Here is a 23,039-nt window from a genome sequence, read left to right on the forward strand (position 1 = left end):
GCTTCTCTAATTAAGTGAGTAATCTTGATTCTTTCTGAGTCGCCAATTTGTTGCTTAGCAATGACGTCATTAGTTTTTACACGTGGACGTATGTAGATAGTGTTAGCGGCATATTCCCGCCAGTAGTTCAAGTTTCAGTTATCGTTCACAGTACGTGTAAATTAAGTTTTAAGCTACCCTTGACTATTTAGAGTGCAAGCGGAAACCGATGTGTAAGTACAAACCATTTTCTATGCTTGTTTTTTAGTACAAGTTTCAAGTTTGGACGTTTTTTAACCCTAAGTACCTTTAGTCTCGGTTTTTATACAACAGCCTATTGTTCTAAGTACAACACGTGGCAGAGCCCCAGTTTTCAAAGTTTTAACTTCATCTTGTCTTAGTGATAGATCTTTATAGTTTATACTCTTCCTAGTCTCAACTTCCTATAAGATCTTTGGTAATTCAGTTAAAGGTCCTCTCCTTGCTAGTAAATTCCTACATCGCTTTCAGTGGCGCTCACGCAAGCACGTTTTTATCCCATCGTGCAATTTTATTGCTTTCAAGATTTTAGAGTGTTGTCATTTATTGTATTAGGACAGTTAGCAGTATGTGTATCTGCTTGGGATCACTGATGAATTTCATTGTGTCTTTACTGAGAACTTTGACTGGAAGTATTATCACACCGCAGTTATGATTGGAATGTTTGCTATTATTGTTTCGTGACTCTTGTCATCTTGTAATCTTCTATTATCTAGTAATTAGTTTATTCACTGCATTTTATTTCAGATTACGTTCGATTATCGTCAATTAAATCACTGTCAATCACAGCTGATTTTCCGTGATCTCTGGCTTTATTCGATTAGTAAAGCATCCCTCACACACGCTAGTCTCATCGCGACAAGTTGTCTAGCAAGTGACAATTCAGCCTTTCAACAGTCGTCGAGAACCTAACGTTACAAAGTCTATTCTTGTTTTGTTTTTTTTTTTATCATTATTTTTTTTTTTTTTTTTTTCTCACCTGGGAAAAGAAAAGTGTCGGGATTATAGCTTGAAGATGTTCTAGAGTTTTCAAAAATAAATTGTGGTAGATGGTACTTGAGAGTCTCATTTCAACCCCATTTTCCAGTTTATTTATTTATTTATTTATTTATTTATTTATGGTTTACACTCAACTGCCATCCCCTTAATTTCCAGAAATATTAATTTTTTTCAGGCTTTAATTTCACGACTGCTTTAAGTTGAGAATATAGCTGCGGTGATCAATCATGTCTTCATATCTTTCTCCGCAGTTCAAATATAGGTTCTTTCATATACTCACTTGTATCTTCATCATCTACGGGCATATTACGAACTCACAACGTGACCAGCTCACAGTTTTTTGTTGTTGTTGTTGTTGCTGTTGTTGTTTGTTTGTTTGTTTTGTTGTTGTTGTTGTTGTTGTTTTTTGCTTGTTTTCGAGCTTTATTTCACAGCTGCTTAAGTTGTGTATATAATTACAGCCAGTATCTTCTTCACGTAAATAATTGTAGTTTTAATTTCGAATTATTCAAATTTAAGTTCCGCTGTTGATTGTTTTGGAGTATTTACCATACGGGGATTTGCTTGGATACCTGCGCAAGAGCAGAGGACATGAGGACACATACAACTCAGGAGAAAAGAGGCCAAATTCAAAACTGCAAGAAAAGGATTTGCTATCTTTTGCTTGGATGATAGCTGATGGTATGAGCTATCTAGCAGCGATGAAGGTATATCATCGTCATTTACCCTATTAGCTGTTACTGCTATAAGGGAGCGCTTTTTAAAAGTTTTAGACTTGTAACTTACAGGTAAAGCGCAAAATTAGCGAGTTCTGACTGGATTGAACAGAAGCCAGTTTTCACTAATTTGCGCTATTCGAGGGCAAAACTTCACCGGAGATTAATCCACGACCTCGTAGTCATCTTAAGACGATTGACGAGCTATCCCCGCGCGCCATTTGCACTTATTTTCTCCTAAATGGATGGTAGCTTCTCGGTGTTATTGTGAAAAAAACAAAACAAAAAAAAAAACCACGAACTTGACTACATTTTACCACACTCCTGTGGACCACAGACATGATAATACAAAGTGCCCAAAACATTTTGATGAAACCCTCGCAATCAAGACGTGGCTCCACTTAAATTTTCGACATCTTCGAAGTACTTGTATTTAAGTACTTGAAATTATTGATCTGCAGAATAAAAAATTCGTAAATTGAAATTAAATGGAGTTCTAGCTGCCTGGAATAGCCATACGGGCGAGAGGAGACAGTCAGCCGATTGGAAAAGTCCACGGCCGCCGAAAATAACTCGATAATTTTCACAAAATCAATAGAGGAAACCCGAAGATTTTCGACGTCACTATAAAGTCAGCAAATAAATTGAGTCATCTGGTATAAAGCCTTTATAACAGAAAAATTCACATTTCATTTCATTGTTTGGGCTCACAGGCAACATGGCCGTCGTGACGTTATGTGAAAATGCCCCATACTGCTTCGTTTTATGTCCTGAAATAATACCAGATTTAGAAAAACAAATTTAACAACGGTAAAGGCAACTGATCTTCGTCTTTGAAATTTTCACAAAGCCTGCTTTATTCCAACGTATTTCAGGTTGTCCATCGTGATTTAGCCGCTCGCAATGTATTGGTAGGTGAGAACAAAGTCTGCAAAATTTCTGACTTTGGATTGGCACGCAGCTTAAAGGGGGATATTTATACAAGAAGATCTCAGGTAATTTCTTAATAAATTAAGACGCGAAACTGTGGACAACTAAGTATTTTGACTTAAGGTCATTCCGCTGAAATAGAACCTGCACTGAGATTTTTGTGAAACTTTGCCTATCGATTGTTTATATTATAGGAACTTAAATTTTGAAATAAAAATGAGGGGTCGCCATGTTCGTTTAGGAGCAAAAGCACCTTGTTTGTACCCATATAAATCCTTATAATAGCACCATGATTGTGGTACGATTGCTTGCTAAATTCACGTTTCCGACGATTGCTTTTTGTTCTACACTGAGAATTGGTCCTTATTTATAGTACAAAGAGAAATTTATTACTCAATGCAAAACAACAGAAAAAAAATGATAGGTCACCATACTCGTTTGCGAGAAAATGACGATTTACCTCTATGGCGAGGTCCAGCTGTAAAGAAAAAGCTGCCATTTTTTAATGCGCGCGCTAATCACGCGTGAAATTATGCGCAATAGGGATGCGCAATGCAATACTGGGGAATGACCTTAAGTATATGTATATCTTATTCTCTCTTCGTTCGTTCGTTTCTTCAGCATTTATTTGGTTTTGCTTTATTTGTTTGTTTCTTTACTCACTGATACTACCTATCTATCAATCGATCGATCTCTCTATGCACCTATCTATCCAAGTCCTGATATTCGGTTTAATATTCGAGCTGTTCTAATTACAATTATTTAACTCTTCAATTTATTTAATTAATTCTGGTCATTTTTTATCTTGCTTGTGTAGTTTTAGTTGCTCTGTTTCTTAATTTCAAGGCCCGTCTTCCAGCTAAGTGGATGCCTCCAGAATCTCTTTTCTCTGATGAATCCAGTACTATGAGTGACGTGTAAGTTGGCTCAATTTTGCCAAGCTTAGTAAATTTCTCACGCTCTTGTTCCTGTTATACTTTCTTTTTTTTTCACTTATTATAATGAGAATAAAATTTTCCTGAAAACTATTCCAAAACAGTCTCTGTCTCACTTTAATAAGGCGTTGATTCCTTTGAAACTACCCTGTAGTTGGGGACGCCTTCAATACATGTACTGTAGTTCATTTGTTCATTTTGCAGTCAGTTGAGACGCTGTTAACGATTACATGAAAAGCAACCTGGGATTTTCAGTATCGGTTATTATACGGTTTCGAGTTCAATTTGGAATTACAGTCGAACCTCCTGTTGCGACCATCTCTCGTAAGCGACCACCTCTCCTCAGCGACCAGTTTTCCAAAATGCCAAAAGTTTCCTAGTCAAATCACTATATTTGAGACCTCTTGTAAGCGACCACCTCTCGTAAGCGACCGCGACCACTTTTAGAGCTAAAAGTTTGAAACTTTCCTTTTTTTAACCTCTCGTAAGCAACCATTTGACAGGTAATGGAGCGAATAACGGATAATAAGGTGTTGTAACATTATCGAAATCCTGGCTAGTACAAGAAACGGAAATTCCTCCATGGGAAGAACCGGATTTTTTTCTCGAAATTGACTTCTACATGAATAAAACATTACACCGGCATCGGTGCATGGGTTAAGTCTCGGCAGTTACCGTATTCTAATGAGGAAAAATTTTGACCCATTATGGTCTAAGCTCTCCTAAGCGACCACCTCCCATAAGCGACCACCTAGGCTTGACATTTTGGGTGGTCGCGTACGGGACTTTCGACTGTAATTTGTACTACTGGAGTTTTTCAAAAAGCTGAAATTGCTTCGACGGAATAATATACACATGAAAACATTCGCGTGGAGGAAGTGCCGGACGATCTTTCTTGAAACCGTTTTTTCTTATTCGGAAAAACTTTTTTCGAAGTTTCCGCACAAAATTTTCGTCATTATTTTAGGTGACATCACTGGCTTAGAAAATTTCCTATTGTCTTTCAGTCAATCATAATCCAGAATTACGATGTGTAATTTGCACTGGTGATACACTTCAACTGCACTGATGTTCGGCACTTGAACTGCTATGCTCCCAGCCAATCAGAATCGAGTAATGTTTTCATGCATATTATTAATATTGTAATATTTGTATTTTCCAGATGGTCATACGGCATCGTGATGTGGGAAGTGTTTACCATGGGTATGTAAAATTATTTCGAAATGCTCACATTTACCTACACATTACTTTCTCCTTACCTTTTCAGATGTATAGAGGTCCTTTGGTTCCTTAATTAATCGTCCATAGTCTGTTTATCTGTAGAAATACATCTTTTCTCGCTCTCTTTGTTTATTTGTTTGTTTGTTTCCTTTTGTACTGAAAACATTCTTTAAAATGAGGGCGCCTTGTGCTCTCGATGAGGAAAATGATAGACACCAACTGGAACGGAGGCTCATGAGGGGGTGAAGAGGCAGAGGGCCGACTTCTGTTGCAACTTAGATGAATTCCACTTAGGTCCAGCAAATTTTATAACTTTCTTAAGTAAGAAGGTAAATTCCTAGAAATAAACATAAATTGAATTACTACAAAATAACTGACCAAAGAGAACAGAAAACTAGAAGGAAATGCAAAAAAGACGATGAAATAAAACGGCTTACCAAATGCTGGAAAGGCGAGGTTCAGGGAACCAAAAAAATGTTACAAGGGTAACGGACGATAAATTGACTCAGATGAAAATGGAAAGATAACACGAATATATACGGGACGAAATTTACATACGAAGCTAAAAATGAAAGCATGCAGAATCTGAGAAACGGCATTAACATACGGAACAGAAAAAAACACAAAGGAAAACGAAATAACCGCAACAGGGGGAATATCATTAAAAAGAGAACAATGTCATTTGCATTTATGAAACGACTCCCCCACATTAACCTCAGTTACAGGTTAATTCTAGTCCAATAACGAGAATACGAAATGGCCAATTATTATAGCTTGAAATGAGCTTCAATTATCTTTATGCCTTAAGCATGTGCCGTAGATATCACAAAGAGCATTAATAGCTCTTTCACTACTAACTCTTCTAATTTGCATCTCAACTGATATAATCTCTATTTTCCATTGCCCATTTTAAACTCTGTTTGCCCCCAGATTTTGCATGAACTATTTTTGTGAGATGCTCTTGGGAGGTCTGCATATTCCAATGAGCATTTCATGACAATGGTTTATGCAAAATTTGGGGGCAAACAGTGAATTATTGGAAATTGGAAAATAGAGAATCCAGCATGCATGTGAGGCAGTTTCTGGTAGTCACAATGAATTTCGTCATAACATTGTCAAAGTAGCTGGATCCGCTAGTAGTTAGGATCCGCAGACTATTTTGAAAATGTTATGACGAAATTCAATGTCAGTAACAGGACAGACGCGTGAAAAACTGACGGCAATTTGTTTTTTTTACGATATAACAAATTACCAAATTGTCCGCTCTCGCTCGTTGACGAATCGCATAAATTATAAATTCATGTGTCTGTCCGCTTATTGACAATGAAATTAGCCAAAGAGCCCGCAAGAATTTCTGCAGTTATGGTAAAAAATGATTTTACGTTGACAGGTGAGTCGCCTTATCCTGGTATACCTGCTCGACAAGTGGCTAACCTGCTGCAGACAGGATACCGCATGCCGAGGCCAAGGCACCTCTCTGAAGAACTGTGAGTACTTTAGGCTGCGTCTCCCCGTCTATGTAATGTACGCACACTATTTGTCACCTTTCTTCGAAAAATCAGAATGCACATAAAAAGCTCTTTCCACTGTAAGCTGACTCATTTGTATTACAGCAAGATCTAACTTGGTTGTTAGGCAATTTTGTGGATTCTTTCCGAAATTGCCTCGCATCCAGGTTGAATATTATTCTGATTTCTCTATGTTTCTCAAGGACTCCGTTAGAATGCTAAGGAACTGAACGCGAATTCTTCGTGCGCATAAGGTTGGCACACACTAGGGGCATATGACATGCAACATGACCATTTTTTCGAAAATCTCTATTGCTAGGTAATATTTTCTCCCTGTAACATATTGCATAGACTCAATTGGTTTGAATTAGTAGGTTAGGTAGCTTTTATACTATGCATGGATTTAACGTTAACACTGGTGGTATTTTGGTGACCTCTGTTTTACTTTTGATAGATCACTCAGTCTATACCATTTCTTTATTCTCTATTTTGTTTGGTTAAAAAAAAAAATGAACAAAGTCTGCGGTGCAGAATTTACATATTTTCCCTATTTCTCGGCTCACGCACTAATGAATTCCACTCTTATTTTAGTGATACGACAAATTTGCAAGATGGCTGGCCTCTGTGAGGTGGCTGGCACGGGTTTCAAGTCAACATGCGCACTTGGCAACACGTTCACGTTGATAAGCCAGTACTATCACTGCTTTGTCAGTCAATAATGCTTCAATAATAGTATGAAACGCATGGAAAGTAAAAACACTATTAAATATTGTTGAATTGTGAGCAGCGTGTTAAGATACCACCCTTTGCAAAGTTTTAAAAAAGGTCTACCGAGTACTATAACTGTTGCAAAATTGCATGAGTGGATTTGATAAAACGGTGTGGTGGTGATGAAAAATGTGTCGCTTTGTACCAAGTGAGCCACACACGCTTATTTTACGACTTCGAAAGGCTCACAAATCACTCCAAGCCATGAAAAACAAGAAGACGAATAAAAAGGAAGATAAGAGAGTTAAGGGGGGGGGGGGGGGGGTTTGACATTCATCTGAATTTTCGGACCAGCGTCTGCAAATGCAAAGATAGTTTTTCAAGACAGAACAGTAATAACACTGGGTATGAGAGACTAACACGACAGAAAAGAACCATCGTGGTACGGTAGACGTGAATGTAAATATAAATTTTTCAGAGGGCTCAGACACATTACGAGCGAAATAATAAAACATTTCGCTAAATTAACATTTATATTCTTGCTGTAGCTTCTTTAGTAAACCGTGTCATCCTTCGAGAAATGGGTATGAAATCAAACCGTTAGTTCGGGGTTCTCGCTAAGAGGAATTACAGTGAAACCCCGTTTATCCGGTCACCAACGGGCCACATGTACAAAATCTGGCCATGTTAACTGAGTAACCGTATTAACAGGGTTCTTTAAATAAGAACATGACTGACTGACCGGCAGAATAAGGTGGCCGTGTAAGGAAGTGACCGTAAGACGCAGTTGCTCTGTATTTAAATGGAGATTAAAAGAAAATGAGGTAAAAAGAAAAACAAAACAAAACACGTATGATTGTTTTCTTTTAGCTACGCCATCATGACTGAGTGTTGGGAAGAGCAGCCTCAAAAGAGGCCAACTTTCCAGTGGCTCTGCTTTGCGGTCAGAAGACTGCTGGACGATCAAAAGGTTTGTAATATAAAGTCTTTACGCTTTGAGAAACGTGTTAGTCTATGATACAAAAAATATCATACGTGAAGGAACAAACAATTCTGGAAGTTGTATGTTCCATAGATTTCTGCCATTGGCGAGACGTTTCGCACAATGCTAACCGCTCCCTGGAATAAATAGTTGATGTAATTCAACGTCATCTCAAATATAGCTACCCGCTCACTACCCTATAGTAGTGTTTCTTAACTGCGCGAAGCTTCCAGCGAAGCGTTGATTTTCCCTCAGGCGTGTTTTTCCTCTCATGTTATTGAATTTTAATTTAAACCTTGGGTCCTCCTTTGGCAGTTTTTCGCGTTTTTTCTTCAGAAATCCGGAAGGAAGGGCTTCCCTATTCTCCGCCGGGGAGTCTAGTGTCTGTGCCGTTGTGGACTACGTCAAAGTTTTGATCCCAGTGGCGAATCTGGACCTCCTCCTAAATTAAATCGGCCCTTCGGGCTTTAAATTAAAGTAGGGGCTCCAAAAGATTTTGGCCTTTCGGGCTTGAAAAGAGAAGGTGACGGGTCCCCCGGGCTACTTACAGTTTACCTCAACTATTTAAAGAACAGTGGCCCCACGAAGAATATAGTACTAAGCGAGTTCTTACATCTTTATATCTATTTTAATTTATCTGCAGATGTATCTAGACTTGGACGAGTATGATGACAAGGAGTACGTTAACTTCGACATGAAAATTGAAGAGTAATGATGAAGATCCCAAGAAGACAGCTTAACAAATTTAGCTAAAGAAGCTATTTTGATAGTGGAAAGCGAATCCTGAAAATTTAGCAAAACAATTTCAACTTTTCATTTACAATTCTTCTTAATTTTTCTCTATCTTATAAGTTCTTCCTTATCGATTTTTTTTTTTTTTTTTGGTTTACTCTTACTGTAAGTTTTCCTGTTATTGGGATTTAACTTTGTACTACACGCTACTCCATTTACTCACTGCTGCACCACTAAAAATCTTGAAACATTTTTAAGTGCCGACCTGGCCAGTTAACTGTAAAATCAAAATCGATTGTCCTTGAATGAAATTAGCTCCAAAACTGGCCACTCCAAGAGACTGAGTACAGGTTGCCAGCATTGGAATTCCTGGGATGGTTTCCAAGGCAACCATCCACCATAAGACCTCTTGTAGAATCCGGTTGTATGACCTTGTCATAGAGAACAAAATCCGTGGTATGGAATATAAACAAGCTGGAAATGATGTAAGTCATGAATTTAGTAAGGCTGCCAATTTTGAAGCCACAAAGGCATGTTAATTACAATTAAATATCGAGGCGCGCACCAGCTTTCCAAGCGATTCCACAGTTTACTCCCCAGTCTCCCTGAGGTGACGACTTACTTGGTCCTATTCACGGCATTGTGGCCTTGGCATGTCTTCTGCTAAAAAAAAATAAATTTTCCGAATAGTCTATAGTCTCAATAACCTGTACTTGATAGACCATTAATGCTGTTCCATATTGAGAGAAATGCATGTTTTTTGTTAGGTTTTGTATCAAGTGGCTTTGAGTTTTCCGAAATATTGCATGGCTGGTTGTGACCCTTTGCTATTTCAACAATTTTGCATCATTTTGGTTCAAGAGAGTGTCTAATCAGCGCTATTCGCTTCCAATAGAAATTTTAGCTTTGTCATGTAGTGTCAAAACGATTTTAAAGGGTATAATCAGCTGAGTGTTTTGATACGTAGAGTGCTCAGTCTCAAAATAATGATCACAAATTGCCGCTTCCGTTATAGATCTACATCATATGACCAATTTCTACCAATAACTTGATAGAAAAAAAATGACCTTTGAGTAGTCTAGTTTCGTGATTTAACACCTCACTATTGACACTGTGCCAACTAAAATTGCTTATTAAAAAGTGTGCTTTATCTACAAGATAATTAGCTTTTGTGATTTTGTTTTAGTCGATCGATTTGTCATAGCTACCTAACACTTAAGTCACGCATAAACGTGAAAGTAAGATTATATTTTTGATATTGTGGGTGTTGCTGTCCATGTTTTTCTTATTTATTTATTTATTATATAATTATATCTTTCCCTATAGTTTTCTTCCTCTCTTTATTTCTCTCTCTCGTTATTTATTTCCTAACTATATATTTAGTACTAATTAAGTGGTTCTTGTTGTTGTAGTTTTCACCTGTGACGCATACAGTTATGTAAAATGTCCCGCTCCTCGATTCTATGCTTGTTTTATAACAAATTCCATGATACGTGAACTAACTTGGAGCGTGTCAACAACTTTCTCTTAGTGAACTGGATACTGGTGATCTCCAATTTCGAGACTTCGCTCGAACAAAAACAGTCTGCCATATGATCTTCCAAAAATCAGCAATATATACCATAAAACAATCTCTTATTAAAAATCCCAGTCATTTTAGTTCAACAACACAGGCAATGTTACCGGGTTTACGACGTCCTCGGCAAGCGACGAAATGTTCCAAGAAAGACCAAATATACCTCGTTTTTCTCTCTTTTGGAAGTTTCTATTATAAGGTTAAAAATGTCATCTGCATTTATAAACCGTTAGTTGAAGCAACAACTGTAACTGAATTGTCAGTTTGCAAAGAACTTTCTTGTAAACAAACATGCATTTAACGGAATATACACGTGTGTGACTTCATTAGCCTTGGCACGTTCAAGAATTTTGTAAGAGAGAGAAAATTTATTATTATTATTATTATTATTATTATTATTATTATTGTGATGTGGTAGTTAAATATTTGTAATGTTGCTTTAATCAAAAATAATTTTTTGTTTCTTAAACAAAGAAATATGGTAAGGCCAACAGTCCATCAATCAAAGCCAAACCTCACGGTTGCCCTGAAACAAGGATAATATATAGATTTAGGCCAGCCTAAAAGCGGAGCTCCTCAGTTATTTTTCGGAATGTTGTTACTAATGAAAATAATCCAACATGTATGAGGTAAATTGCGAATGATTTGATAGTTTCAGCCGGAACTAGTATTACTTCAGGTGTAAGATGGTGTGATTATGAAATATAGAGCCACGATTTCAAGGATTTCTGGGAAGCTACCAAAAATCTTGATCACATAACAGAACTGTCTTCTGTGCTTTTTGGTGGCATTTCTTGTTCTTTCCTACCTTATTCAGAAAGACAAGGCATTGTCATTAATCATTATATTCTTCCTTAGTTAACATGGGGACTCCCACACAAAAGAAGTTTACACATTTTTTTTGTTGTGGGGACTGATTGAAATGCAGTGGTTACAATATACTCAGTCCCTGAATCTCTACCAAATGAAATCTCACAAAAATACCAAAACAGTATACATATGTGAAAAGTTGGAAAGTTTTGTTTTCTAACTTGTCCCCAAAGATACATTTAGCCATCTTCACTATTGTATGGAGTCTCCTCCTGCTGGAAGGGTTTGCAATAAGCAAAATCACCCTCGCATGAATGGTAATTACGATATCTTTTTTTTGCTGATCATGAATACTTGCATAGGCTTCTAATAATAATTTTATTATTCAATTTCAATGTGATTTGTTCTTTTTCTCGACTGGCATTGTGGACTACAAGAGCTGCGATTGGGTTCCATTGATTAATTTTGCTATGATTAAATTATACCAAGAATTATCAGTGAGCTAAGAGGAAGTTATATTATGTACATGTATTTTGTCTGCACTACACAACCAAATGCACTCAAAGGTTATGAGGCATAGGTACATTTGTCAGAAGAGCCCAGCATATCCAAGATATGTTTTGATTGACACATCAATTAAGATAATTTACAGCAAAATGGATAAAAAATACATCAATATCCTACATGCACCAAAGCCAGACATGGGGTTATAAGGCAATCGTTTAAACAACAGATTGAAATAATTTATAAATTAGAGAACACTATTTCTACAACAGAATGGAACAAATTAACCTTATCGGACATTGCGAATGGCAAGGCTGTCTGTAGAATGTCACAAATTTCTCAACCCTTTCTTTCTACAAAAATGCTAATCCTGCAACTTTGCTTAAGACCCAGTTCTCCATTTTGTGTTGGCAAAATATCAATTTATGCCATGTCCAATGCAGATTATCACAAAATTGATTTAAAAGCTCAATAAATATCAGTTTAAAGCCAAAAAGCCAATTATTTAAATAAACCATGAGTAAATTATCTCTAAGAAAAACTGATTAAATTAACAGGCACTTAAAAATAATTAGTTAATATGTGTTTCTTAATAATGTAATGCAGTGTATCTGTCACAATGTTGCAGCTATGATATTACTACAAACAGGATGGGTTGCAGAACTGAACCTCCAAGTCAGTTTATTCAATGAACTTGGTGCAGAATTTATAATCCCATCAAGTTGTCTGTAAATACAGAGAAACCAAACAAAGCATTACAATCATAAGTAATGAATTACTAAACTCTTTTACATGTACTGTATGAACAGTGTATGTTCCATTAATATTGGGGATCTCTCAGAAGCTGCATCCATGATAAATTAATTTGTTCCCAGATGCATTTGTTTATAGAACTTTTCACAAATTAATATCTGTCATAACAGTGACCTCTGTGTTCTCCAACAATTAGCACACAAGAAAAATACACTCAGTAAGATATTGTTTACAATAAAAATCAATGCCTATAAGCAATCATAAGGACCTTAAATTTATATTACCTCAGAAATATCTCACCAGGCCATGGTTGCTTTGAAAATCTTTGATGTTTTAATACAGGCTCCCCATCTGTAACCTGTTCATATATTGACTGACAGGAACAGGCATGTAATTCCTTTCTTTGATATACAGTGTACTTCATTGTTAGCTGTTTACTGAGTGTTAGTAGTGAATCAAATGCTAGGGGTTGGTACTCCAACTTTCACTGTGGCAGGCTCTGCCCTGAGATACAAAGCAAACTTACATAACTGTTATGAACTTCGCCACTTGCTTTCGAGAGCAAATGCAATTTGCTTCAAACAAGCAACTGGAACATTGAGGGTTACAGCAATGTGCACAGTCCCAATCACAGGGTCATCCAGGCTGTTTGGTTGTACATATAACTGTACAACTGTATATGAGTTCAGCTTCCAGAAGAAAATCAGAGTTTGTCAGGATAAATACTGATGTTCTTGCCTACTCAATGAATGAATGTGCAGTTCCAGAAGATATTCACACCCAACACCCATTCACGGCCAGTCTTTAGAAATTCCAAATTAAAGTATCAGGAATCAAGAGCTCTAATAGAGAAAAAACCTCCATGTGGGGTATGAATCTTTTCTTGAAGAAAAAAATGTCTGAGAAATCATTAATTACAAAATAATGTTTAAGAAACATCTTACCTTTCAGAGAATTTTGTAATCTACACTGTCTGGCCTGTTCATATACATGTATTTGACAAGTTGACACTGGGCATGTTTGTAAATTTGTGCACTTCAACATCACATTACTATGTAGTAGCACTGGCCAACTAAAACCAAACAGCATAATTTGGTTAATTAATATACACTGTACATTATTAGGTTGAAATATTGGTGTAGATTGTTGCACATCAACAGATACAGAAACTATTTGCACCTGAATCATAATGAGTGAAAAATCGTGCATGAGACATTTGCATGTACATGTAACAGCCCGTACGAAACGAGCAGATCTGCAGCAGATCTGCAACAGATCTGTTTTGACAAAAACAGATCAACTGCAGACTAATTTATAGTCTGCAGAGTCTGTTTTCAGTCTGCTGCAGACGTTGAGCTTGAAAACTCTTCCCGATTTTAAGACTGCAGACGAAAACAGACGAACAAGAGATCTGCAGAATATCTGCAGCGTCTGCAGATGATCTGCAACACGTTGAAGTCCAAAAACCGGATCGATAGACCATTCATTGCATCGTCACTTCGGTATAAACCTTAGTTGGATCAGTCATGACTGGTTCGTTTTGAGATGAATAAAATAGTGCAATTCTACGAATAAAAAGATAGTCGAACATTGAAAATGCGTAAATACGAGGCATAAATGGTCAGCCACTTACGTACAACGTGCTAGTAAATCAAATGTTATACGTCAATTGAACACTTAAATTAAATGATAAATACACTTTCGACCTTAATTTATTCTTATTATATAGGGATTAGACACATATGCCTAACACATTCTTTCAATAAAATTTAAGAGCACTGCAGGGCACATTGGTGTTAAATTCCCAGTTCCAAATGCTCAGGGAAAAGCATTTCATCGATCGACATATCAGTGTTGATAGAACAACGATACGAAAGTTGAAGTCAACACGTGAATGAATCATGAAAAGTGGAATACGATGGTTAAGTTTCTGTACTATGATTATTTTTCTTATACCTACAACAGCTTCAAAACATAAGGAGACGTTCTTAAAATCTTGATGTCTTCTACGCCCCGGAAATGGCAGAGGTGAAATACATCACGTTTCAAACCATCATTATCTTACAAGAATGAATCAGTAACGCAGACCCTGATTTGCATAACCGGGTGACCTAAGTGGCATGTTTGTTTGTAACAAGAAATGTGATGCCTCAATTTGGGGGTATAAACATGTAAGTATATCGCAGCCATGAAGAAAATGAAATAAATGTACAAATTATCTTTACCTTTATTTGCTGTTCTCGACAAAGAGAGAAAACCACAAGTGAAATCTCATCGGCCGCTGCGAAAATGACAGATTCTCCTGGCTGATACCCGACACCTGTCACACTTGAACCGTCCAATAAGAGTAGGAGATGTTGCTGACACTGATATTCCTTTCAGTTGAAGTGTCACATTCAAAGTTTGCGCGCAAACAAGACAGTCTGTAAGAAATTGCTTTTTGACATAAAAAGATGGCTTTTGCTATAGTTCTTTGGACGGAAGAAGATTTATATAGCGTCGCAAGTGCTTCACAGGTACATTATGCCGGAGAAATCTTCGAGGGCTTAGACGCCATGGCTGACTGGGAGGAGGGAAAGAAAGGAAGGAGGACCAGTAAAAATACTCCCTACCCAGGGAAAATTATTAAGACTGGAGGTTGGTGGTTTTTCAACTGTTTTAAGACCTCTTTTAATGTAACATTCCAGTTTAACTAAACTCTGATGATCGTTCAAAAAACAGGGTAATTATCAGAGGTGAACGGCAAATCGAGAAAAAATTTTATTCACAGCATTCTTCCCGAAATCATATTAACTAAGTTTGGAGTAACGGTGACGCGATTTACAGATTTTTACTGTTTGAGCAGATTTACGTGCACATTGCACATACATAGCTGTAGTTAATAGTAACATATAAAGACCAGTTCAGGACGCTTGGAACATTTGAATGGGTAGTTTTTGAAATGAACAGGCAATCCAGCCATGCAATTTCTTAAGTAGAATAAATTAATTTTGGAGCGCAAAATAGAGATAAATGTGACTTTATGAAGCCTGTGAGCTTTTATCTGTTGCTTCCTATAGATATTTATGTACAAAATATAAAATTTCTGGAAACAAACTGGAGTAGGACTGAGTGGCACTTTAGTTATGTAGTCAACTTACACAAGAAGGTTGGCAATTTTGGGGTTTTATTCTGACTTTCTGTACCTAAAACTATTCAACTCTTTTGTAGACTCTTCACAAGGCAGCGGAAACTAACTCCAACTCGGTAGGTTCAACAATCGATTTAATAACCAATTTAGTATTACAATCAAACCGTCTAGTAGTATTAGTAGTACAATCAAACTCGTGATATACGCACAGGCTAGTATTAAGCAGTTCTGTTCGATTTTAAATTTAATGATTAGGTTCGAGAACTTGCCGTCTGGTAATCAAGATGAGAGTAAAAAATACTACGTTGCAGGCCCTGGGAAGCAAGAACTTGTGCCAGGATCTGGAATCTACATATCCTCAGCTAAACTTAACTCCATTCACATACAGTCAATGCGATAAAGACCCCAAGAAATTATACTTGCTGTTAATTGAAGCCTTCTTCAGTGAGGAGACTCTGGCAACAAGTCTTGCCCATGGCTCCCGAACACAGGCAAGCAAAGCGGGTGTGCTTCATTAGTAAGGCTCTGAATCAAGATGTGGTGAAGACTTTAAAGGGCAAGGGCATCAGGCAGTAACCTGTAGAAACATACGTACACAAACACACATGATCAGAGATGATGTGTCGCATTTTTGTAATCATATTGCTATAATTGCGATAATAATAAACTGACTACTTTTAAAAGTAATACATACATGTAGTTTACTAATATATTTTTATTTTTTATAGCGTATGTTGGAAGGTTTGTCACTCTCAACGAACTGGAGTTTTCCGTATCCCAGATGAACCGCATTTTAACAAACAAAGTTGGAACAGCCAAAAGAAAAAAATTCAGGGAAGTATAGATAAGCTGTAACTAAATAAGAATGGAAAGTTCTACCAAAGTACATGTATTTTTGTGACCGTGACCGTCTCTACGAAATGAAAACAGCTCACAGTTTTTCTCTCAGTATCAGTATAATATAACAATATGTATCCAAGTTATTTATTTCTTCCTTTGGCTTGAAAAGTGCAAAATTGATATTACACTGATGTGAGGCTAAATGCTTAAATCATCGATAAAACTCCCTCAGTAGTTTTTTTCATTTTGGTGCGAACAAAAAACAGATATCAAGATAATTCTTCACTCAGTAACTTGCAGTACTCGAATTGCTGCGTGACATACTTATTGTATTTTGGACTTTGCGAGAAAATGGGCTTATTGAAGCAATAGAAGAAGTTGTTGAACAGAAAAAAAAATGTAGTTTTTTCATAATGCGATCGAACAATGTAAACAAACGAGTATTAGTTGAGCGAAGAGAATGAAACATTTTGTCGAATCACTAAAAATATTTACAAAGAGTTAGTAATTTCGCAGAGCATGGATTAAACTCATGTTTAGTTTTTGTTTAGAGCAGTGTGTGAATCAAGTTATTTGCGGGTGTATTATGTTTATTCCGACTATTTGGATGTGTGCTGTTGAACACACGAAATCTACAACGCTTGACAGTAAACTCATTTATTGAGAATACTGTATGTCTTGAAACATCTGGATTTACTCACTGCAGTGACTTAGAAACCGACCTTATGAAAAGGTCACACTAAAAGTAACATTTAATCATTGGTCGCATATCGTGAATAATCTTTTGACTGGTCTGTAAAAACTGAATATGCCAAGTTGGCTTTAGGTTTTACTTTTATTGCTACCTACTAGAATACAATGCACTATCTAAACTTGTTACAAATGTGTAAGCGTACTTTCTCAGTATGCGTTAACAGTGCGGGTCAGGATTCCGTCAGTGTTCCGTAAACTCTTGGTAGCGACCTCTCTTAATTACGGTCTTCGCTCGGCCCTGGTGTGCTGGAATATTAGTGGCGCATGTTCGGAACAAGCCGTTCAGGGATCGAAGGTTAGTGCACCATAGACTTTAGGCCACAGTAGAATGCTGCAACGTGAACTGAGTACCTAATAAACAAATATTTTTGATATCTGTTGATATATGTAAGTAAGCTACGAAGCGAATGAAAAAAATGATACATAAGGCGAACAAAAACTCGATAAGCGGTCGCTGTTGTGCATTATTTATGTACTCTATGACTTACCTCTTTCGTTCCTTTAAACTGGCTTCATGTCAAGCAGGTGCCGAGCACAGACGAGAAGGAAATGAATCTCACTTAGTATCCAGTTTACCCGATCTCGTTTCTGTAAATAACCTGCCAAGCGAACCAAAAAAAGCACGCGAAGCCTAGCCTGCGAGCAAGTTCCCTTGTTGCTCGCAGGCTACGTGAAGCCTAGATTTTTTGAAAGGAGTGCTTGCTACCCGAGGTTTTTTTTATTCATTTGGAATATGTGGAAAATGTCACGCTAAGAAAATACTTTAAATTCCTGCTAGTGATATTATTTGCTTTATCTGTCAACATTAATTGTTTACTTTTGATGAATAACAAACCGACCTCCTCTGTCTATCTTTTAAATAAACGTTGTTTGATTGGTGCATTTTGTGGGCTTTTTGTTTAACATGATAGGCTGATTTCGTCTGCAGAGCGTCTGCAAATTCGCAGACTTGTTGCAGATCATCGCTGCAGACGCTCTGCAGACATTCTGCAGATATTCTGCAGACATTCTGCAGACATTCTGCAGATGATCTGCAGATAATCTGTAGATCATCTGTAGATTATCTGCAGATCTGCTACAGATGTGCCAGCAGATCTGTAACAGACTATAAACAGATCTGCTCGTTTCGTACGGGAGCCCTCCACCTCAGAACCATCACAGATATGATATGATATTTTTAAACTCTCTGAAATTTCAGATTATTCAAGATTAACATATGCACATACATCATCTGGGGCAACCCTAAAACACTGAATTTGGAAACCGAAATCCGGAATCCAGAATCCGGAACCAAAAACCAGAATCTGGAATCCAGATATTATGAATGATGATAGAAATAATTCACTTCAGCAATGTCTAATAAATAAATATGAGCAAAAATCATTTTGTTGTTATTTATTTTCTTGGCTTTACTTCAGCCACAGACTAATTGCTAAAAAATTATTGACTAGTTCTGAACAACCCTTAGCTATATATCTGGCCCCGTTGTTCAAAAGCTGCATAAAGCTATTCATTCGGTACATCACTATCCAGTCAGGGTTACTGATTTTTTGGGTGGATAGAGTTACTCATAGCCTGCGAGCAGGCTCTAGTATCTGTCTCTATTCTCTGAGCAGGCTAAATAGGTGTCTAGTGTTTTTCTGCATTGGCATGTCACCAAGAGCCTTCATGCGGCTTTGCCAATCACACCCCCAGCCCAAACACGAGAGCCTGCTCATAGACTAAGTTACCCATCTTTTGTTCAAGCTGGCCCTGGTGAGAGCCCGGTTCTTGTCTAGATCAAATTGCTCTGAGAAGACTGGTGAGCAGCACATTAACAACAAGCTATTATAGGCTATTGCAGTGAGTTTCTGGCAGTCTTTTAGCATCTTTGAACAGCATGTGGTCTGATCTGTCAGCAAGTGAGAAGCAGACGGAAGTAAGTGTGCAACATTTCTACAAATTGTTTTAATATGATGGCCGCCAAGAATATGAAATGCTGATTTGTCACAGTATGTGTGGAAATTGTGTTAATCTGGAATTGGTCTCGTATCTGTTGGAAAAATCAAATTTCATATTTAGACCAGACGGGTTAGCCCTTGGACTTCGAAATTGGGGGGCGTGACCGTCAATGTACAGGGGGCTGCCACTGATGGATATCCTGTTCTCTATGACATTTTCTATCTTGTTCAGTATGTACTAGACATAAAGGATAAATTTATACTTCCGGTAAATTGAAGATTACTTATTAAACAAAATGGCAATTACCAGCAAGCTTATTTTAGACACTCTCGAGGTGCTTGGAATAAAATTAAGATGCACTTTACTGAGATTCTCATAATCATAGCCCTCACTAAAAATAACGGTTGCACAATTTCAACAGACGGGTAATTTGTGTTTCAAAAAAGGTTAAGTTTGAGGTCCTTTTTACTTGGCAGCTTACTTTTTACAGTCGAAAAGCTAAGCAAAACAATTTTCGCGTACTTGAAGAACTTATTTTCTTTGATTTGCGGATTCCAGTTTCCAGTTTCTGGATTCCGGTTTTTGGTTCCAGATTCCGGATTCCGGTTTCTGGGTTTTAGGGTTGCCCCATATTTAACATATTGTTTGCTTCACATTCAGTTTACACATGGCTGTTATCCAGCATAGGCAGACTTATAAGTTTTCCTTCAAAAATATATTGCAACAACTATTGCATCTTTCGTTACCTATTCTTGTGATGAAATGACACAAAATTCAAGAACAAGAAGTCATAAGCATAAAACTAACTTACATGGTAGTGCTTACAGTTCCTCTTACCGTCTGCATATGCCGTCCATAAACTGGTGCTGCCTGGACAATGTACTCATTATTTTTCTGATCACACCTTTTAAAACGTCACTGTTATATAATTTGTCCTGAAAAAGCAATACATGAAATGTTATGCCTTTGGCACTCACCAAATGCCTTTACAAGATGTATAATGTACACCATATCAACATTCACAATTCTGTTTACTTTCATTGTAACTCTTCTGTGTCATTTTCCATCACTTGAAGACAGGACTTCCACATTAGGTTATAATTGCCTCTGGAATCTCTATGAATTCACAGGGAGTGATAACAATTAAATCATGACTAATTTTAGCAAAGGAGGCATTCAAATGTCAGATTTTAATGCTAAGTTTATACAGTAACTTTACATTACTCTTCGTACATATATATAACCTCTCAATTATTGCACCTATAGACAGAAGGTGTGCTGGGGGAAGAAATGTTCTAAACTCTCTGAACTTTTCCCCCTTACCTGTAATAGGATGACTATTATGAACTACAGTTTGTAACCAACACCAACATCAGGTTATGTATACACATGTATATTTGTTGTCGTCTGTAATCATAAAAAAATAAAAATTTAAAATCCCCCTTCAAGTTCACACTCAATAACACTGCTACATGTAGCGCTGTTACTGGAAATCAATTTAAGTGAAACTGTTGAAACAGCTCTGCCAAAATTTTTCCTAGCAGTTAAGGCAGGATAACAGAATATACATGTAGCACACAGCAAAGGCTAGAGATACACACATGTTAGTTATCAGTTAGGATTTGGTGAGCTTCTGTGCTGTAGGTATGGTGGAAAATAATAAATTATCAGAAATGAAGGTTCCTGAGACATTTTGACAGCACTGAGAGGAATTAATATATAAATTCACAAAAGAAGGAGAAGTTCTTGCCCTGTCCAGTTCTCTGTAATAAAAATATCATTTACATGAGTCATTTATAATATGTGGTTTGTGTTTAAAGGCGATATAATGCACACTCTGATTCGCCAATTCCAGTGCATTATTTACATTTACATGGTATACCTCGGTAAAACCATAAAACATTGCGTGGGACTAAAATAAAAAAATATAAAAAATAAAAAGAAATGCCTAATTCATAACAATTTAAAATACTCAACACTAAAACGAATGTAATTCTTTACTTGAAAATTATTCTCCCGTAATGCCCATGGGCCAATTACAGGCAGGCTAAAAAGTCCTAACACAAAGTAAAAGGAAATTAAGAAAACTATTGCTTTTTTCTGGAAAATTGTAGCGACTGAAGACAATGATGGAACACTCTGAGAGTGCATTCTATCAACCTGATGAGATAAAATTTAAGGAGAATAGAGAATTCACGAAGTTATATCACAAACAAATTGGTACAGGACAGGAGAAAGGAAACTGTACAGCCAGGAAGAAACTGAAACTTTCTTCGACCAGCAAAAAAGTATGCATGCACAACAAAGAAAACAGTCAGTGACATTCATTTAATAAGTTAGTAAATAAAAAATTAGTGTGAAGAAGAGAGTAAAGAGAGAGAGAGAGAGAGTGGAGATAGGAGAGCACTCTCTCCAACTAAATTGTGTATATATGTATGTAAAAGTTCTTCTTATTACTGAGAAATGGTCAGGGCAAGAACTTCTATTACACTGTTCAATTTATCGAGTCAATTAGTACTATCTCACTTTTTTGGAACATTTCCATATTAAGTTATTATTATTAATTTCATTGGCAGTAGCTTTACCAGTCTTCAACCAATTTAACCTCGGAATTCACAAAAGCATTTCGCCAAACCGAATAAATTGAACTAACAAAACGAGGAAATCTCCATACTTTGTAATCACAATATGCAAATATTCACATAGGAACAAAAGTAAATTTAGCAAATCCTGTTCGCTTCGGCTTAAAATGGTTTGTAGACCTTTCTTGGTTCAGTTTTCAACAACAGAAGAACAAATTTTAGCAGTCTACAAAGCAGCAGTGCTAACTAAATCAGACAAAACTTCAAAACTCGCCCGGCCGTGTTTACAAGTACGATTTTGGTTAAGCTTATTTTTAGATGTGAGGTTATAAGCTTAAATTGACGACGAAAATCGATAGAAAACATAATTTGTTTACAACTTACAGCAACCTCCAAAGCGACCCACGTGTTATTGTTTAGAGACGAGCGAAATTAAAACGATGCAATTTTTAAAATCTCTTACAGCATGGCTTCAAATAAGGAAGACTTTTACTGGATTCCAATTGAAAATAAGCTTATATCGCCGAGGAAACTTGTTAATTTTCATACCAAACGCAACAACAAAAGTCACTTACCGCAAGTTGGCAATTCAGTTCGGCCAGTGTAAATCTTCCAGGCAGAAACTTGCAGCAAAAGTTGTGAAGACTAAACTGAAGTTATATTTTCGATAGATCAACGAATCAACCACTTCTTTCCGCTACGTTTAGTGTTTTGCAATTTCTCTAAAACACTCGGGTACGTTTGATTTCTCTAATGTTCATCACCTGACCAAATCAGGTGACTTTTGAATTTTCTTGCACGGCTGCACAGCATCACGTTCGCGCGAATTTTGAACTTGGCCATGGGGAGTTCGGCAGTCTTCTGAATCAATTTGTCGGGTACTTTCGCCTCCTTTCTATAGCCCTCGTTAGCTTTGGTTCACGGCATTGTTCGGTATTATTTCACCTCCTTTCTCTAGCCCTTGACTAGCTATAATTCACGGCATTGTTCACTACTGTTTCGCCACCTTCCCCAGCGCTGGCCCGCTCAGTCTTTTTCGCGATATTCTTCGCTACTTCTTTGCCTGTTAATTCTTGCTTTCTGTCTTTTGCTTCAGCGCAACCCTGTCTTCAAAATATTAAATCAACCTCCGCTATCGTTTTTCTTTAAAAATCCCGCCAAGAAAAATGGCATTCACCCGCTACCAACTGAGGGTGCATGTCTCTGTCAACCTATTAGCTGGAGTATGGCCGCCATCTTGCGCGACTCCGTCGTCGTCGTCGTCGTCGTCGTCGTCGTCGCCGTCGTCGCCGTCGTGCGTACGCGCCCACGAGCAATACCGCTAGCCATGATAACCATGAGAAAATCAATTCATGGGTTTCCTTTTCTCCCCTATATGGGTATGGGGCTCCGCCGGAGCTC

At 37.3% G+C, this 23,039-nt stretch overlaps 1 protein-coding gene and 2 long non-coding RNA genes across 11 annotated transcripts in view; 2 read left to right on the top strand and 1 right to left on the bottom strand.

Moving 5' to 3' along the window:
• Window positions 1–10,445, top strand: part of LOC145482800 (proto-oncogene tyrosine-protein kinase receptor Ret-like) — a 28,268-nt gene extending 17,823 nt beyond the window's left edge. For 4 of the 6 annotated variants that reach the window (XM_081461438.1, XM_081461441.1, XM_081461440.1 and 1 more), the window contains 7 exons: window positions 1,537–1,724; window positions 2,609–2,728; window positions 3,510–3,580; window positions 4,761–4,801; window positions 6,210–6,306; window positions 7,906–8,005; window positions 8,661–10,445. In XM_081461438.1, the coding sequence (XP_081317564.1) occupies window positions 1,537–1,724; window positions 2,609–2,728; window positions 3,510–3,580; window positions 4,761–4,801; window positions 6,210–6,306; window positions 7,906–8,005; window positions 8,661–8,729 (686 nt within the window). In that variant the 3' untranslated portion in view covers window positions 8,730–10,445. The other 2 variants (XR_014048819.1, XM_081461439.1) reach the window with 2 other exon arrangements.
• Window positions 10,446–12,371: 1,926 nt separating this feature from the next.
• On the bottom strand, window positions 12,372–23,039 carry LOC145482910 (uncharacterized). 3 transcript variants are annotated; one of them, XR_014048833.1, is made up of 6 exons: window positions 22,214–23,039; window positions 20,658–20,694; window positions 20,380–20,463; window positions 19,868–19,991; window positions 13,337–13,464; window positions 12,372–12,896 (listed from the first exon to the last, which is right to left on the bottom strand). It is a non-coding gene; the product is annotated as an uncharacterized LOC145482910 (long non-coding RNA). The 3 variants fall into 3 exon arrangements; XR_014048834.1 differs by lacking the exon at window positions 20,658–20,694; XR_014048835.1 differs by lacking the exons at window positions 20,380–20,463; window positions 20,658–20,694.
• LOC145482903 (uncharacterized) lies at window positions 14,701–16,534 on the top strand. Of its 2 annotated transcripts, none has more exons than XR_014048828.1 (2): window positions 14,701–15,029; window positions 16,251–16,534. It is a non-coding gene; the product is annotated as an uncharacterized LOC145482903 (long non-coding RNA). The 2 variants fall into 2 exon arrangements; XR_014048829.1 differs by lacking the exon at window positions 16,251–16,534 and adding an exon at window positions 15,603–16,003.

Source organism: Orbicella franksi, chromosome 3 (genome assembly GCF_964199315.1).
Source record: "Orbicella franksi chromosome 3, jaOrbFran1.1, whole genome shotgun sequence".
Classification (NCBI taxonomy): domain Eukaryota; kingdom Metazoa; phylum Cnidaria; class Anthozoa; order Scleractinia; family Merulinidae; genus Orbicella; species Orbicella franksi.